At 47.8% G+C, this 15,370-nt stretch overlaps 1 protein-coding gene across 2 annotated transcripts in view; it reads left to right on the top strand.

The window, feature by feature from the left end:
* Window positions 1-1,798: 1,798 nt before the first annotated feature.
* The window catches only part of LOC133351930 (leptin receptor-like), a 39,603-nt gene continuing 26,031 nt past the window's right edge, over window positions 1,799-15,370 (top strand). For both annotated transcript variants that reach the window (XR_009756237.1, XM_061567544.1), the window contains exons 1-8: window positions 1,799-2,004; window positions 4,125-4,386; window positions 6,046-6,405; window positions 7,293-7,416; window positions 9,580-9,800; window positions 11,662-11,825; window positions 13,374-13,527; window positions 14,243-14,325. Coding sequence is in view for 1 of the 2 variants with exons in the window: in XM_061567544.1 (XP_061423528.1) it covers window positions 4,341-4,386; window positions 6,046-6,405; window positions 7,293-7,416; window positions 9,580-9,800; window positions 11,662-11,825; window positions 13,374-13,527; window positions 14,243-14,325 (1,152 nt within the window). In the remaining variant the exon portion in view is untranslated. The remainder of the gene's footprint in view (window positions 2,005-4,124; window positions 4,387-6,045; window positions 6,406-7,292; window positions 7,417-9,579; window positions 9,801-11,661; window positions 11,826-13,373; window positions 13,528-14,242; window positions 14,326-15,370) is intronic.

Here is a 15,370-nt window from a genome sequence, read left to right as displayed (position 1 = left end):
ATGGTGACTGCCGTCGCCAGGATAGCGGCCACAGGTGCGAAGCGGGGGCGCGTCGGTTCTCGTCCCAGGAACGGTATCCGCTCGCCGTTGCTCTCCATGGTGGCGCATCGCTGGCGGGGTTGCACGTTGAGTCCCAGCCGTTCTAAGAGGTCGGTACCTGCGATACACTCGTGACACAACGCACTCGACACGTAGAACTCCTGCGCCCCTCTATTTATCTTCCCTACCTCAAAAGGGATGCTGTGCTAAACAATGGGCTCGCGATCCTCTGGCACGCGCACGGCGGTTCTGGGCGCTGTTGATATGCTAATCAGTGTGTTGCGTGCAAGGCGTAAATCCTAATTAATCCCTTACCCTCCCTAACAATAGGGCCTGCGCGCTCAAGCGCAATTATCCCAACCCTCCATGACTATGCGCAACAGCCCCTGTGGTCCCGCTATTCATGCTGTCCCGTGCCTCCCCTGCTTGCCCCGTCGACTCGTGGGGGTGTGTGTGGGGGGAAATGCGCCTCAACCGCGGTGGCCGAATGCCCCACGCCGCGACCATACCATATTAAGGCCGGCCGCAGCGCCGCGGTGCCACGTAGCACGGGGGAGGTCATCCAATTCCCTGATCGCCGGAAACCGTGAGAATTAATCCCGATAAGGGTCTCTCGGATAAAAACCGGTCGGCCAGGCGACCTCCCCTCGGAGCTCTATGGGGGGGGGGAAATGAGTGCGGGTGTGTTCATGTGAGGTGAGGGGGACGCGGGGTCGGCTCCGTTGCTTGGTGGTGGCGAGGTCGGGGATTTGGTGCCTGCCGAACGGCTTCGCGGCGGCGGCATCACAATTGCCCTGTTCTTCTTCTATAAAAAGGCACAGTTACATTCAGCTCCTCGTTTGAAAAATCTGCTATAAAATCATGCCAACTCAGCCAATGTCTGCTTCGGCAACACTAGAAGTTTTACTTACTGTGAACCTTCTCATTGTCTATGCTGTTTAGTCGCTGTTGACGAACGTGTTGAGTCTTTGCTATCTGCGGCTTGTGTACAAACAGCAAAATATAATGGCTTATCGTCGTACTTAATTTCATATTATTATTTTGTTGTTGTCATTCTGCTGATGATAGTCACCCTTGAAAGTGAAACTCGTCGTTGTCTCTATGAGTTTCCACCTCTGATTATTTTCCTGAATCAAAATAAACTTGAAACGTGAAACCACTGCCAAAGCAATATGATAACTTCGTCTGCGCTCTTAAGACTGAGGCGTTGGACGAGTGGTTCCTGAGACATTGGCCCATCACGTTTGACACGACAAAGATCTCCCGTATAGCCTTAACAGACTGTTAGGGGAAGTGCAGTTAGGCCGGAACAGCTCACGGGGGGTGGATGGCCAGCACCACGCCGGGCCGCCTTTGTCCCCAGTGGCGATATTTTTAAGCATCGCACCAGTTACTCATTTGAGGCTGAGTCGACGTAGGGGACCGGTTCCGATAATTGTCACTGGTGTTGGGCGTGAGCGGGAATCGAACTCGGGTCGCTGGTTTCTTAGTACAGCGCGCTGACCACTACACTACCGCTCGGTGTGCCTCGCACACAGACACACACAGCCATACATGCAAAGTGCATACTTAGTGCAGTAGTTTTGGGTAGGCACACAGTCACCAAATTGACAATTTGTCGCGATCTACTGCTGATGTTATTTCTCATCTTAGCCCTAACACTCTCCCCCACACATTGCTTCTTCCCTTATCTGTATCATCATCTCACCCCATCCCATAATCTCCCAACCCCCCCCACCACAACATGTTTGTTTGCAGATCTGCGCTCATTACTGTCGCACACTTCGTTTGGATGTTATTACGCCAGCCCAACTGCGCCCATCGCGCATAGTGTCTCTCGACTCCTCTACACACGCACGCCTCCCAAGAAGTCAACGTATGTCACCTTACGCGCGGCGCGTGTGGCACGTGCCGTTACTGGGGCTTTCGGGCGGATGCAGAAACGTCGGACATTCGCCTTCGCAGGTGAGCCATTGCAACCCTTGCTGCTCACTTTCCCCATTTGTTACGCGTGTACGTTGAGCTTTTTTCCCACCGTGCATAGCCAACCGTGCTAATCAGAGGGGCAAATGCCTCCACGTATTCGAAGCCCCCTCTCAATCGTCTCTTTTGCCAAGTGTTTTGTAGTCATGCTCGATTCACAAAACGCATTAAGTCCTATACATGTTTACCACTTCAATGAGTGCCGCTTGTTGCTGGCCGTTGAGGGCATTTTGGACCTTTGGGTCTGTGCTCAGCAACAATGGTTCCTGTATGCCTAGCACAGTGGTTCTTATCCTTTCCTGCAGCCTGCACCCCTTTGGTTCTGAATTGTAAAAAAAGTGTTAATAAATACATAGAGGTTTGATGAAACAAGGTAGTTGTACTTACGTGCCCATGCTTAATTTGTGTGTTCGATGATTTACCTTCTAAAAAAAAAATCTGCCCATGTCTCGCACCCCAGGTTAAGAACCACTGATCTAGAATTATGACTTCTGCATTAGAAGCGTTGTTATCAACTGCATTGTCACCTATGGTGGATCACCAACTTCTTATGGTGGTGTCTCTCAATATTGTATGAAAAAAAGAGGTTTCACATTTAAGGAGGCTTTCCAGATAAGCATATTTCATTACGCCGACAGAGTATGATTACAAATGTCCGTGCAATGTTTGCGATGTTTTTGTTATCTTTCAATCGATTATCATGTTTGCGTCATAAATATTAACAAATGTGTGTGTACTGAAAGGTTGTATTACTTCAGATGCAGAGATGTTCACGTTTAAGTTCATACTGTGGGATTTAAAATGAAATGGCGATGTAGTGTAGGGCATTATATTAATCATTCTCAACTATCACCCTGGTTACACTTGGTGAAAAGGCAAATGTCGAAAAAGATCGTGTGGTTTTGTTCAAGGTGATCACAGGTGTGGAATCATGCCCACTATTCTGTCATTATCGTGAACGCAATATGTTGCTTTGCCGATGGCAGTATTACAGGTTGTCGATTTAAACGATGCTTCCATTGTCAAAACAAGTCTGTCTGCACACGCGCGTACACATACGATGTACCATTGACTTATTTGAGTAAGTGGGTAAATTAATCAGTTTAAACAAATTTTTATACGTCCAAAATTGGATTTTGGCTCAATCTTCCTTAGAAATCAGCTGCTAATTTACGTGGAATAAGTGGCAACGTCGGACATTGAAACAGATCTCTGGCGTTTCCATTATTCAAATGGTAGAGAAGGGTTTCTATGTGGAATTATGTAGTTTTTTCCCCACTCACTTGTATCCTGATTGTGCTATCAGCGTCAATTACCTGAGATGGATTATCCATTCGAATTGCCCACGGAAGTAGACAACACAGAGCTGCCACTGAGATCCATTCAAGTGACCTCTGGTCCACACATCAGGTGGCAGCACTTTTGTGCTCGCTCTGCATACGTGAGCCACGCTCGTTGCATGACAGACGAAATGAAGTGCAGAAACAAATGTTAATGTGATGGGGTTTCTTGATGCAGTGGTGACCGGGCTGAGACCCCCTTCCCCCATCAACTCATTACACTTGAGAACCTGGTTTAATCACAGATGGCTGCCTGGATTTAAACCCAGGATCCGATTCATGTGAGCAGAATCATGTTGTTTTTTTACATAAAGCAGACCGTTGTGATCACGGATAACGAGGAACGCAGCCAAACGAGGGCAAGCAGGCCTTGCTCAATCAAAGTTTCGACACACGCTCCCCTTCTTGAGCAACACACTTGTGCACACACGGGGGGGTCAGTCCTGAACTGGAGTGCATGCCCGCGCATTGTATCGTGTGCCAAATATGTGATCATTCTGCCTCTCCTTCACGCTATCTGACCGTTTCACTTGGTAAACGTTAAAGAGATAGAAAACAACAACAACAACAATGTTGCGAGCACGTGATAGAGAAGCCGTAACATGGCAAACACCACCGCTGACAATAACACGAGTCACAAATGACGTCGATCAGCCTTGAGCATGATGGTAATGGCATTATTTTTCGTTGCCTTGTTTTGCCAAATCATGCCCAACCCTTCACCAAAAAAACCTCTGCATTCTTCCCCGCTCGCCGACGTAGGCAGAGGAAACCCACGTTCAAGCGTAGCAAGCTGAGACGACAAGAAGGGAGCTGCCGATTAGCACGGTTGGCTACGTACGGTCGCGAAAAGAAGCTCAACGGACACATATACAGACGCCGCCTACCAGGCGGAGACGCGACTGATGTGACCTGGTGATCATCTCCGTTTCTGGTCAATCTTGCGTCGTCTGAGGCGCGGCGAAGGACATCTGCGACATGGAGTTCATGTGGAGGGTGATGGCCGTGGCGTGCTTGGTGTTCGGTGAGTTGCGACTCACAACCAGTGGCAAAGCCACCGCCGGGTGCTGTGGGTGTCCGGACAACCCCAACGTGTTTAGATCCGGCTAAGAAATACCCACAACAATCGTTTTTTTGAGTCTGCGTTTTGATCCCTTCAACAAGGTGACGTAAATGCTGTTATGCTGATGATGGAACCTTTAAACACACAGCGGCACACGCACAGTTTGCTGCAGTACTGAGTCAGTAGCAATTAGTTTTGTAGATTTAGTATCATTTAGTGCAGTAGAATTCCTGCGATCCGTGGGGGTGGGGGGTGGTCGAACTTCGTGGGCTACCATCTGTAATCTACCCAGTGACCACTGGGAACCGTTCACTGTGGGCCACCCCCTGACTTGGGGAACCACAGTGGCGAGATGTTAACTCCCTCGCCTGCTATACAGGAGGTCGTGAGTTAGATCCTGATCCTGAAACCTGCTCTATATTTGGAGTTTACATGTTCTCCCCCTGGTCACGTGGATTATTCTCTGGGTCATCCGGTGTTTCCCTCCACATTTAGAATCAACGTGCATTTTGGCTGCTATAAAATTATGTATAAGCCGCTTTATTGAGCTATCATTTGTGGTCAGGTCGTTTATGAAAAAGAGCTATATAGCTCAGTGGGCCTTACCTGGTAAAATGAAAAGTAAAGTTTTCATTTTAATTGATTTGGTTAATTTTTAACCTATCTTCCAATGGATGTTTTCCATCAGTCTCTTTTCAGCAAAGCTGATGCATTTAACATCAACAACTTCCACCATATATTTTTGATAACTTAAATAAGATGTTCAGAGCATGAAATAAATCAACATTTGACCAAGCATTTTGTTAACTTTTCACTCATACCCAATCAGGCTTTAGGAAGGAACCTTCAACTTGTGCTCTTGTTAATATGGTGGCTCATCTCCCAGAAGCTCTAGATGAGAGGTGTAGAATTAACAATATTCAATGTAACACGTAGGCTTTCGCGACCAATATTATCCATAATAAAAGTGTTTTTTTGACAAATTGACTGATGACGCTGGTTGTAATCGCCAGTGAAACGTCGTACTCAAATTGTAAATGTTGTGCGTTTACAATCATCATTGACGAACGTATCATCCCACCCTGATGAGAAACCTGAAAGTGCTACGATTTATAGTTTTCAACCCCAGGAATGGATACATGACTACCTGAGGGATAAATCCGAATGTGTCCAGTGGGGTGGAACCATTCGTAATATGGGATGTGTTGAAAGTGGTGTGCCTCAGGGATTTGTATTGGGCCCTCCCCTCTTTTTAAACATCTTTGTTAATAACTTAAGTTGCGGTCGTCCAGTCTTACAAATTTCATTCATATGCGGATGGCACGGTGTTATATAATTGTGGTCCAAACTTAACAGGGTGTAAGGGATGCCTTCAGAGTGACTTTTCTCTCCCCCTGCACAGCTCCCACTGAAACGGCGCTCACTCTTGTCCATGTGGCCCACGCATGTGGTACCGCTGAACCCCAACCTGCGCGTCCAGCCCGACAGTGACCTTCCCGACAACGTCCCTCTCACCCGTGACCCTTTATTTCCCATTACGAGGCATGTCACAAACGAAAGACGTCGTCGTCGTCATCGTCACTGCTGCTTCTGCTGCTGCTCTTTTCTGAACTCCAATAGAAGCGCGTGGCGGCGACGTCGACTGGGTGGCGTCGATCGACCCCAACGAGGTGCGGGTGCCCGTGGGCTCCGACGTGATGGTGCGCTGCACCCTCCTCCCCGCCGCCCCGCCCGGGATGACGGCGCACGACATAGTCTGGGTGTACGGCGCCCGCGAGCTGCCGCAGAGCCACGTGACGGTGCTCAACAACAGGACGTCGGTGGTCACTCTGCACGACCTCCAGCCGACCGAGCGTAGCAGCGCGGGGTCCCCTGGGGGCGAGCCGCTAATGGGTGGGCAGACGCTCATGTGCTTGCGACGCAAAGCGCCCGGCGACGAGAAGCACAAACTCCTGCGCAGCGCGGACATCACCGTCGGATGTGAGTGCCGATGCGGCTCTTCTTCCCGGACTGTGACATGCGGAGCCAGTTCGGTTTCACGGGCCGAGGGCATTTGAGAGGGATGCAGACATCGCCTTCCGCTCACTTTGACTCTCACCTTCCCCACGAGCCTCATCCACACGCATTCGCCGCACTGCGCAGCGACACGACACCACTGCAGTGCGCGTCTTTGGAGAATCTCAAAATCCGAGGCATCATTCTGAAGCCTCAGGAAGTGGGTTGCAACGACTAGCGTTTGAAGTCAGCTGACCAGGAGAGAATAATGTAAATATGTTTATGGCTTCAAACAGCTACCTTTGAGATACACTACCAGCCCTGCTGGTGACGGGGACTACAATCTGTAATCGAAATATGCGTCCTGTTAAACAACACGCCAGTTTGTGTGTTTTGTGTGTTTAAACCTGCCATGCAGGCTGCCCTGTGTGTATCTGTCTCTATTACATTACCCCTGATTCTTCACTATGGGGTATTCAGATGCTGCGTTGTGAACAAGCGCGTGATGCTTCCAGCGGGAGTGTAGCGATTAGCGCCCTGCGCTACGAACCCGGCGACCCGAGTTCGATTCCCTCTCACGGCCAATGCCAGTGACGAATATTTGAACTGATCCTGGGCCTCCCCTAGGTCGACTCAGCCTCAGATGAGTACCTGGTGCGGTGTGTAAACTTCGCCACTCGGGAGACAATGGTTCCCGGTCGTGGTGCTGGTCACCCACCCCCTCGTGTGCCGTGCCAGCCTTCATATGTGCTCGCTAACAGCACTCACTCCCAACAATATGTTAAGGCTATACGGGGATCTTTGTCTTCTTTGATGCTTCTAGACGGGAGTCTCTTGTCATATTGTGCCATTCGGCTATACTCTTCCTCCAGGGAAGCCCTGCCCGCCTTCCGACTTCACGTGCTACATGTTGGATCAGACCATCGTCAATTGCTCCTGGCTGCCTGGTGAATGCAGGGGAAGCCACAGGAGCAAGTACAGACTCAAGTACACAGTGTGAGTAAGGCCTGCGTGGAACCAACGGTCAAGGTGAACGTGAGAGTCCCTGCAATTGCTTTCTCACGCCACTGCTGGCAAACGGCGGACTCCACGAGCGGGGTGCTCCATTGAGCCCCGCGAGAGTGTATTTTTTGGCGTATTCTTGAACACTGGCCAGATGCCTTGGAAGAGCTGGGTGTACTCATACTTCACCCCAGCACCCAGCCATTTAGACGGCTGGGTGGACAGAGGCGTGGGGGATTTAAGAGACTTTGTTTTCTACTGCCATGCAAGGAGGTCAAACTGGCGACCCCTAGATTGCATATGCAGTGCGCTGATCATTACACCACAGCATCGTCGTGAATTTATTCAATGGAAAAATAAATAAAATATGTAAAAAATTTGTGTAGATATAAATTTAAAAAAGAATGATTGCATTACATATCGAAGCATTTGCTTAGGGGGCGGCGGTAAGTGTACGGAGAGGTGGAATGTTGTCAATTGCTGCTTCGAGTGTGAATACAATGGTGATAATATTAATGACGTTGAGTATAATAGGTATTATAAAAAACTCAACACGTTTGTCAATACGACTGTGGCCTTGAAAGCAAAAATATATAACAGGTGACACTTTGTGCAACGGCCCTTCTGCATTGTACATTGCCAAAATGTCAACTATTATATTTTTACCTTTTAAGGTGTTAAATTTTGTTGTTATTTGTGTTTGTGCATCATTACCAACGCAGTATTGCCAAATAAGTTTTTCACGTACGTGAAAGAAAAGCTTAATAAACATGAGATATACATTTGAAGGTGATACAATTGTTAGCATGCTGCACTATGAACCTGTCGACGTGAGTTCAATTCATGGCCAAGGATGAGAGTGAATTAACTTATCCAAAACCTCACCCTTTCACCAACCCACACGGACGAGCATGGGAAATGCACGATCAAACAGCCTCTCTGACTGATACAGCATGGGGAGGCCTTCATCCAGCAGTGGCTAGACAACGTACCGTGATTTATACATTTTAATTATGCTATGTGGGGGTAACTCCCATCTCTTCCAAGACAGTCTGGCCAGCCTGTATTTATAAGACCAAGCAATGACAGGACTGCACCTTTACCTCTTGCCAAGTGAACCTCCCTCAGGAATGGAATGCCAGGCCAGCAATATGCCCACGCACGTTGGGCGCAGCGCCTCGTGCTCGCGCGTGGCACGAGGATAACATACCAAACAAAACACACAAATTGGGAAAGGAAATAAGTGCAAATATGAATATATGTTTCGATGTAAAGCTTTCGTGACTGCAGGGATTCATCTTCTTGGTTTCCATTCTACGTGACTTTACCGAAAGAACCAAGAAGATGAATATATGTGTCTTTCATTGGGTAACTTCAGCTGCTCTGTGTAATGGCTGCTGCACTTGTGTACCGAAGCTTGCACAAGGCTCATAAAGCAGCGGGCGGTGTGGAAGTTGCCCGTGACCCATGGTCACACCACGCTTCCAGTTTAGTCGCAACTCTCGTAAATTGGTTCTCAGGTCAAGTTTCCCCCCACCCCTCCCATCTCAGTAATTCCCACTTTGTTTACGTATGTGAGGCGATTTGGCTAAAGCGCGTTTATTCATAGGTTTTGCAATTTACGACTAGTGAATTTCTTACTCCAGTTTTATTCACCCCATTGGCAGTGTTTGTGCCTGCCCGAACATGGATTAGGGAACATATACACGCAAGTCAGAGGCACCGTATGGACTGTTAAGAAATTGTGAGTGGGCACCGGGCATTGGGCACGACACTTCACCAGAAGGGACGATGGGTTGCCGGTGGTCGATACTAACAACGGGGTGGCAGTCAAAGGAGGGAACGTGCCCGAAAGGATGCCCAGAGCGTCGATGCAGGGATGAAATCATCTCGTGGGCAGGCACGAGAGCAAGCGTTCTTCGCTAATTTCCATAGGGGGGCCACTATCGCCAATAAGACATCATCAGTGTGAGGGCCGCCACACATTTGAAACCATTGGAGGTTTGACAGCACGATGGGGGTGTTTTCACATGTTGTGTATTGTCGGGGGCCGCACGTCAGGCGCCACACTAAAGACCACCAAGGGCCGCCAGTGGTCAGCATCAAACTCTTAAGCCGAAGTCGTTGTGCTGTGCGCTTTGCCTTTTTTGCTCGCAGCGTGAACAGATTGTGCAACGTTTCAGTGCCGTGGGAAAACCTGGCTCGGGACAACGTGAAGACGGCCGATTGCTTGCAGACCGGCGGCTCCGGCGTGTACCACTGCCAGTTCGACCAGCCTCGCGTGTCGCATGCCAACAACTACTGGATGTGGGTGGAAAGCTCCAGCGAGCTGGGCTCATCCAGCAGCAAGATGCGTTGCATGCACCTCTGGGACATCGGTGGGTGCACGTCGGTATAATACGTCGCAGCGCGCCGGGATTCGGCCCCATCGGTTAAAATGAGTAAAGATGCAGCCCTGCGATTGCTTGCCCACACGCCACTGATGGCGGAATTGTCCTCCGCGCTTTAAAGAGCTTAAACCATCATGCAAATTCTGGCCATCCTCACAGCGGCTTTTGGTTAGCCGTCGAACAAAAGCGGTCACTGCATCGCTCACTTTCAGATGCTCTTCTGCGACCGTCTGGAACGCACTTCCTTCTAATATTAGGAAGCCAATGGAGCTATGCACTTTTAAATGTAGATTGAAAACTGATTTCTTTAGAACTGCTTACCGTGTTTAGTTTGTTGTCCTTCCTCCGCACCTCTGGTTAGCACGGTTGGCTACATAGAGCGTGAAATAAGTTCAACATATTGTACATACATAGAGGGCGCTCTACTTCACTCCTTGAGGGGGTATTTATTTTGGCCCGCTCTTCCATGCTGGCCAGAGAGCACCCACGCTTTACCCCACCGCACGTGACCTGTCAATTGACAAACTTCGGTGCACCGATTTATACTGCTGGGTGAGCAGAGACGGTGGAGGGAGGTTTAAGAAACATTCACTGCATCTATCAATGTTTATTTGCTACACGGAAAATCGGGTTCAGTCAGTTGCCCCACGAGTTTACAAGGGAAATCCGCGTTGCATCATCACAGAACAAGAACAACATAAAAGCGATCCTTACAGAGGAAGAAGCAACAGTGGGACAGAACGTATCAGAGGTGCAGAAAAAATAGTGCTTAAAGAATACAAATGCACAAAAGAACACAATAATAGTTAATCATAATAATCACAGCTTCATAACTGACATGATCTGTGAAGGTGACATCTATGAAACATAGCTTCATAGGTCGTTGGATTTCTCCAGAATCAATAGAGAATCTGATACATGCATAGCACATAGCTGTGCTATGAAGATGCGTCATTGACCGACATATCACCTATTGTATACTTTTACAATATACTAGCTGTACTACCCGGCTTCGCCCGGGACTTGGATCCACCACGCTCGGCCGCCTTTGTCTCCCCAGTGGCGATGTTATACGCCACACCAGTTACTCGTTTTGAGGCTGAGTCCCTCCCTCACCACTCTCCCTCCCTCACCACTCTCCCTCCCTCACCACTCTCCCTCCCTCACCACTCTCTAGAGGACGTGAAACTTTGATGATTTTATATATATAGATTGCATTATTTGAATGCAGTGTTGTTGAGCAATGTGTTGAGATTTTGTGCCTCTTATTTGTCCTCGTGCACCACTGCCAACGCAGCATCACGAAATAATTTAAGCGTAGGAATCATCGCGTAAGCTTTCACGAACTGCTGCACGTGTTTCGCTCGTGTTTCATGGCATTAGAAAGGGGAAGGACATCTGGATTAGGCACGTCACAGCAGTGAGAGGGGAACAGCTTATTTTATGGGGTGGAGGGGGGATGTGAGAAGATTATTTGGGAAGAGAGAAAGGAAGAGAACAGCGATGCTCGATATTCAGCCAGGAAGGATGTACAGACAGATGAAGCGAGCAGCAGAAGTCCAAGGAGCATGGCGGAGAGAATGGTGCCTTGGACCGGCGTACGGACAGGACACCCGCAACAAAATTAATCACAGCATACATCACGATTTGGTATTTCAACACTAAAAGTGCCAAAGCAACTTTGTATCGGTTTTGCGCGTGTTTTTGACCTACGTGGCCACCGAGTTGCGCAATGTGCACGACACTTCTAGTTGTTTTTGCATCGCTATGGGAACGTGCGTGCGTGTGCGTTTTTTTGAAACAGCACACACATTGCACAGCGCGGTACGATGTTTTCGTGTCGTTGCAGTGAAGCCGAGCCCGCCAGAGAATGTGTTCTTCAGCGTTGGTCAAGCTCCTTCATTTGGGCTAAGCCTGATATGGCAGCCACCAGCAGCACTGCCCCACAACATCTACACCATGCAGTACGAGGTGGAATTCACGGCCAGCGACACCTCAAGTCCGCAAACTGAGGTGCATAAAGCTGTGCGAGCTACAGCGTAATGCTGATGATGGACACCTGCCACGGGGTCGGGTAGGGAATTTTTTTCACACAGTCCCGTAGTTTTGTTGAAATGAATTTCAAATGCCAGGGGTTAAACTGATGGTAGAACACATCAGCCTCATTCACCTGACCCCCTGCAACCACTAAATTTTCGTCTCCATCACCTAGTTTGAGTATCTTCAGCAACGTGAGGCTGATTCAAGCTTCCCCTGACTAGGTCATCTGGTTTAAGATTAATTATATCTCAAACAGCAATTGCGGATGGGATTGCGAGGTTGCATGAGAATAGTTTACAGGGACTCCTCTACTTACGAACAAGTTAGGTTCCAAAGGTCTGTTCATAAGTAAATTTGTCCTTAAGTACAACTTTACTCCTGTGGGTTCCAAATATGTTATATGGCATGTACACCACACTTTAGAGGTTGTATAATCTCCTGCAGATGTAGATGCCACCACCACCATCTATTGCGTGGCGGTTGAACGTATGACTCGTGGTCCGAACAGGCAACTGGACATACAAACAGGTTTGTTTGTATCTCTGAAAGTTTGTAAGTTGAATGTTCGTAAGTAGAGCAGTATTTGTATACGTAATTAAGCCCTGCCATCTTTGATATCTGGCCAGCGGGTGTTAAAGCCACAATACAGACGCAGAGCACTGTTTGTTTCCATGTGCACAAGTGGGTGGTGACGTAGGCGAGCGGTAGCACGTTTGCCTCTCATTGCCAAAGTTCGAGCCAACTGGCCACCCTGGTTAATCCTAAATAGTGCATGCTGTCTGCTTCGCAATGAACGTGAAAGATGTTATGTTTTTTGAGAAAATTGTAGTCCATTGTGTCGAATTTGATAAATTACACGCGAGGTTTGAAAATTGGGCAAAGCCACACGCCAACAGTGCCCCCTACATGAAGACTCATGCTCATTTTGCATCCCAGTGATTCGTAGACCTTGTGCCACAGATTCAATTTGAGGTTCCCCTTGACTAGACTGCTGAGGGGCATTGGAATGGTTAAGATGAGATGTGATCTCGGGCACTTTGAATTTGTGAAGCATTTCGCACCTCCAATTAGCACGGTTGGCTCGGTACGGTGCGCGAAAGAAGCTCAACAATCATACATACATGCAAATCTTGACTTAAAGCTTTTGTGACTGCAGGAATTCATATTCTTTGGGTCTTTCAGTAAAGTTACGTAGATAGGTTAAAAGAAAATAACAAGAAATCGCTCTGTAAATGCAAATCATTATCCTTTTTGTCGGTTTTCTCTGGGTACTCCAGTTTCCTCCCACATGTATAAACACTCACTTCATGGAGATAGCAAAACATTCTGAATCTAGGACCACACCAAACCATCGGCAATCGTTGGCCCCAGTTGTGGCTGCCTTCCCCCACTTGTCTGTGCTTCCACCCCCCCCGCCCCTGCGTGAAAACAAATTCTACGAATGTGTTTTTGAGACACGATATGCGTGAATGATGCGATGTCAATAATAATAATTATTGCAATTATCCTCGTTGTTTACAGGTGGTAGCAGTGGGCAACGACATGTGGTACAGGATTGACGGCGTGGAGGAGTGCTCCGTGTACACAGCGCGCGTGCGGGGACACGGATACCAGCGCGAGGGCTTCTGGAGCGAGTGGAGCTCGCCGGTGTTGCACGCGGTCGGAGAGCTGAACCGTACGTGAAGCAACAAAAAAGCGTTGAGATCATTGGGTGGCTCGGCGGTTCAGATCACCGAGTCAATTGTCAGATTGCGAGATGTTAACTACCGTCGCCTGGTATACAGAAGGTCGTGGGTTCGATCCCGACCGTGACGCCTGTTGGGCATTCGGAGTTTGCATCTTGTCCCCATGGTCAAGTGGATTTTTTTCCGGGTCCTCCGGTTTTTTTCCCTCCACTTTTAGAAACATTCGTGTAGAGTATCTGGCTGCTATAAATTTCTACATGATAAGCCACGTCGTTGAGCTATAATATGTGGCCATATATACATTCTAGTGAGCAGTGGTCATAGTCATACCACAAACAATCTTCTTGCTAAAGGTTCAAAAACAAAAATTTCAAAAAATCTCCCATGTAGCCTTTAACAGACTGATGGGTTAAATGTTGTTCATGAGCACCTAATGAAGGCCAACAGGGTACACGAGGGAGTGGGTGGCCAACACCACAGCCTTTGTCTCCGCAGCGTTGATGTTTACACATTGCACCGGGTGCTCATTTAAGTCGACCTCGGGGAGGCCCAGGACAACTCAAATATTCACCACTGTTATTTTACGAGAGAAAGAATCGAACTCGGGTTGCCAGGTTCGTAGGGCTCAGACACACGCGTTCTGTACTGGGGTGACAAGCCTGCCCATTATACGTCTATCTGATGCCGTGTATGATTTGTCCGCAGCTCCAGCGAAGGGGCCAGATATTTGGCGAGTTCTTGCTGACAACGAGACTGAGGACAACCGAGAAGTCACCGTGCTTTGGGAGGTAAGATATATATAATTATAATAACTATTGAATCAATTACATTTAGTCAGCTAACACATAATGATAACAGGGTACATTGTACATTTGCTATTCTCTTCTAGCGCAAGGCTATCGCAGAATATGATGCTAGCACACAGTGGTCTTTTGTTTCAAATAACGTCAAAGGATCTAGAGCGTCCATTGTGAATAAGACAGTGTGTCTGATACAGTCAACACGCCTGCAGCGATAACCACGGTGGCCTGCTGACTTCAAACCGCGAACCTCTGAAAGTGGCAGCGAATGGTATATTGATTGGCTATGTCACCACCTCACTGACATGACTCCCCACCACAAATACGAATGAAGGCGAGAGATGGAAGCAAGTCTGGACTGCGGCCAATATAAATAATAAAAAATAAACATCTCATACAGGATCCTACCATCGAACCTCCTGATTGCAACCTTCCACGCCGCCAATGGTCGACCATCATCCCAATCAGGACCAGGCATGGCCGATGCGGCCCGTGCGGCCACCTGATGCACAAATGTCGCATTAAAGATTACATCATAAACACCTGCAGGTGTTTACAATGAACAGACAATTGAGTGAATAACACATCTAAAATTACATATCTAATCTGCTGCTATTAATCCATACGAAAGAAAAAGTGACATGGCTTCATATAAGAAAAACATGAACTGCTTATTATTTATTTGAGTCATAATTTATAAATAACTGCCCGATAAGTGAAAAAACTGCATCACCAAACACTGAGTGATGGTGCTTCTTTACAATGGTAGTTTATGACATTTTTCGTTAATTAAGCAGTGTTTGGTCAATAAGCCACTTAGTGAGTTTGGTTTTAATGCTGCCATCATTGCAACGCAAAAGGATGCCTGTAGCATTGTGTTTTCTGCTTGTACATTCTTAAGGTTTGTTAACATCATAGGATAAATTCAAGTTACTCTGTTCTCGCTTAGTACACTGGAATATCAAATTTTACATGGTAAAACATATTTCACGGGCAAGAATTAAACAGCAAAGTTACAACCAAGCACATGCAT

This window comes from Lethenteron reissneri, chromosome 39 (genome assembly GCF_015708825.2).
Source record: "Lethenteron reissneri isolate LAM-NWPU_2019-01 chromosome 39, ASM1570882v1, whole genome shotgun sequence".
NCBI lineage: Eukaryota > Metazoa > Chordata > Hyperoartia > Petromyzontiformes > Petromyzontidae > Lethenteron > Lethenteron reissneri.
The sequence above is the reverse complement of the archived record's forward strand: the minus strand, read 5'-3'. Positions and strand labels throughout refer to the sequence as shown.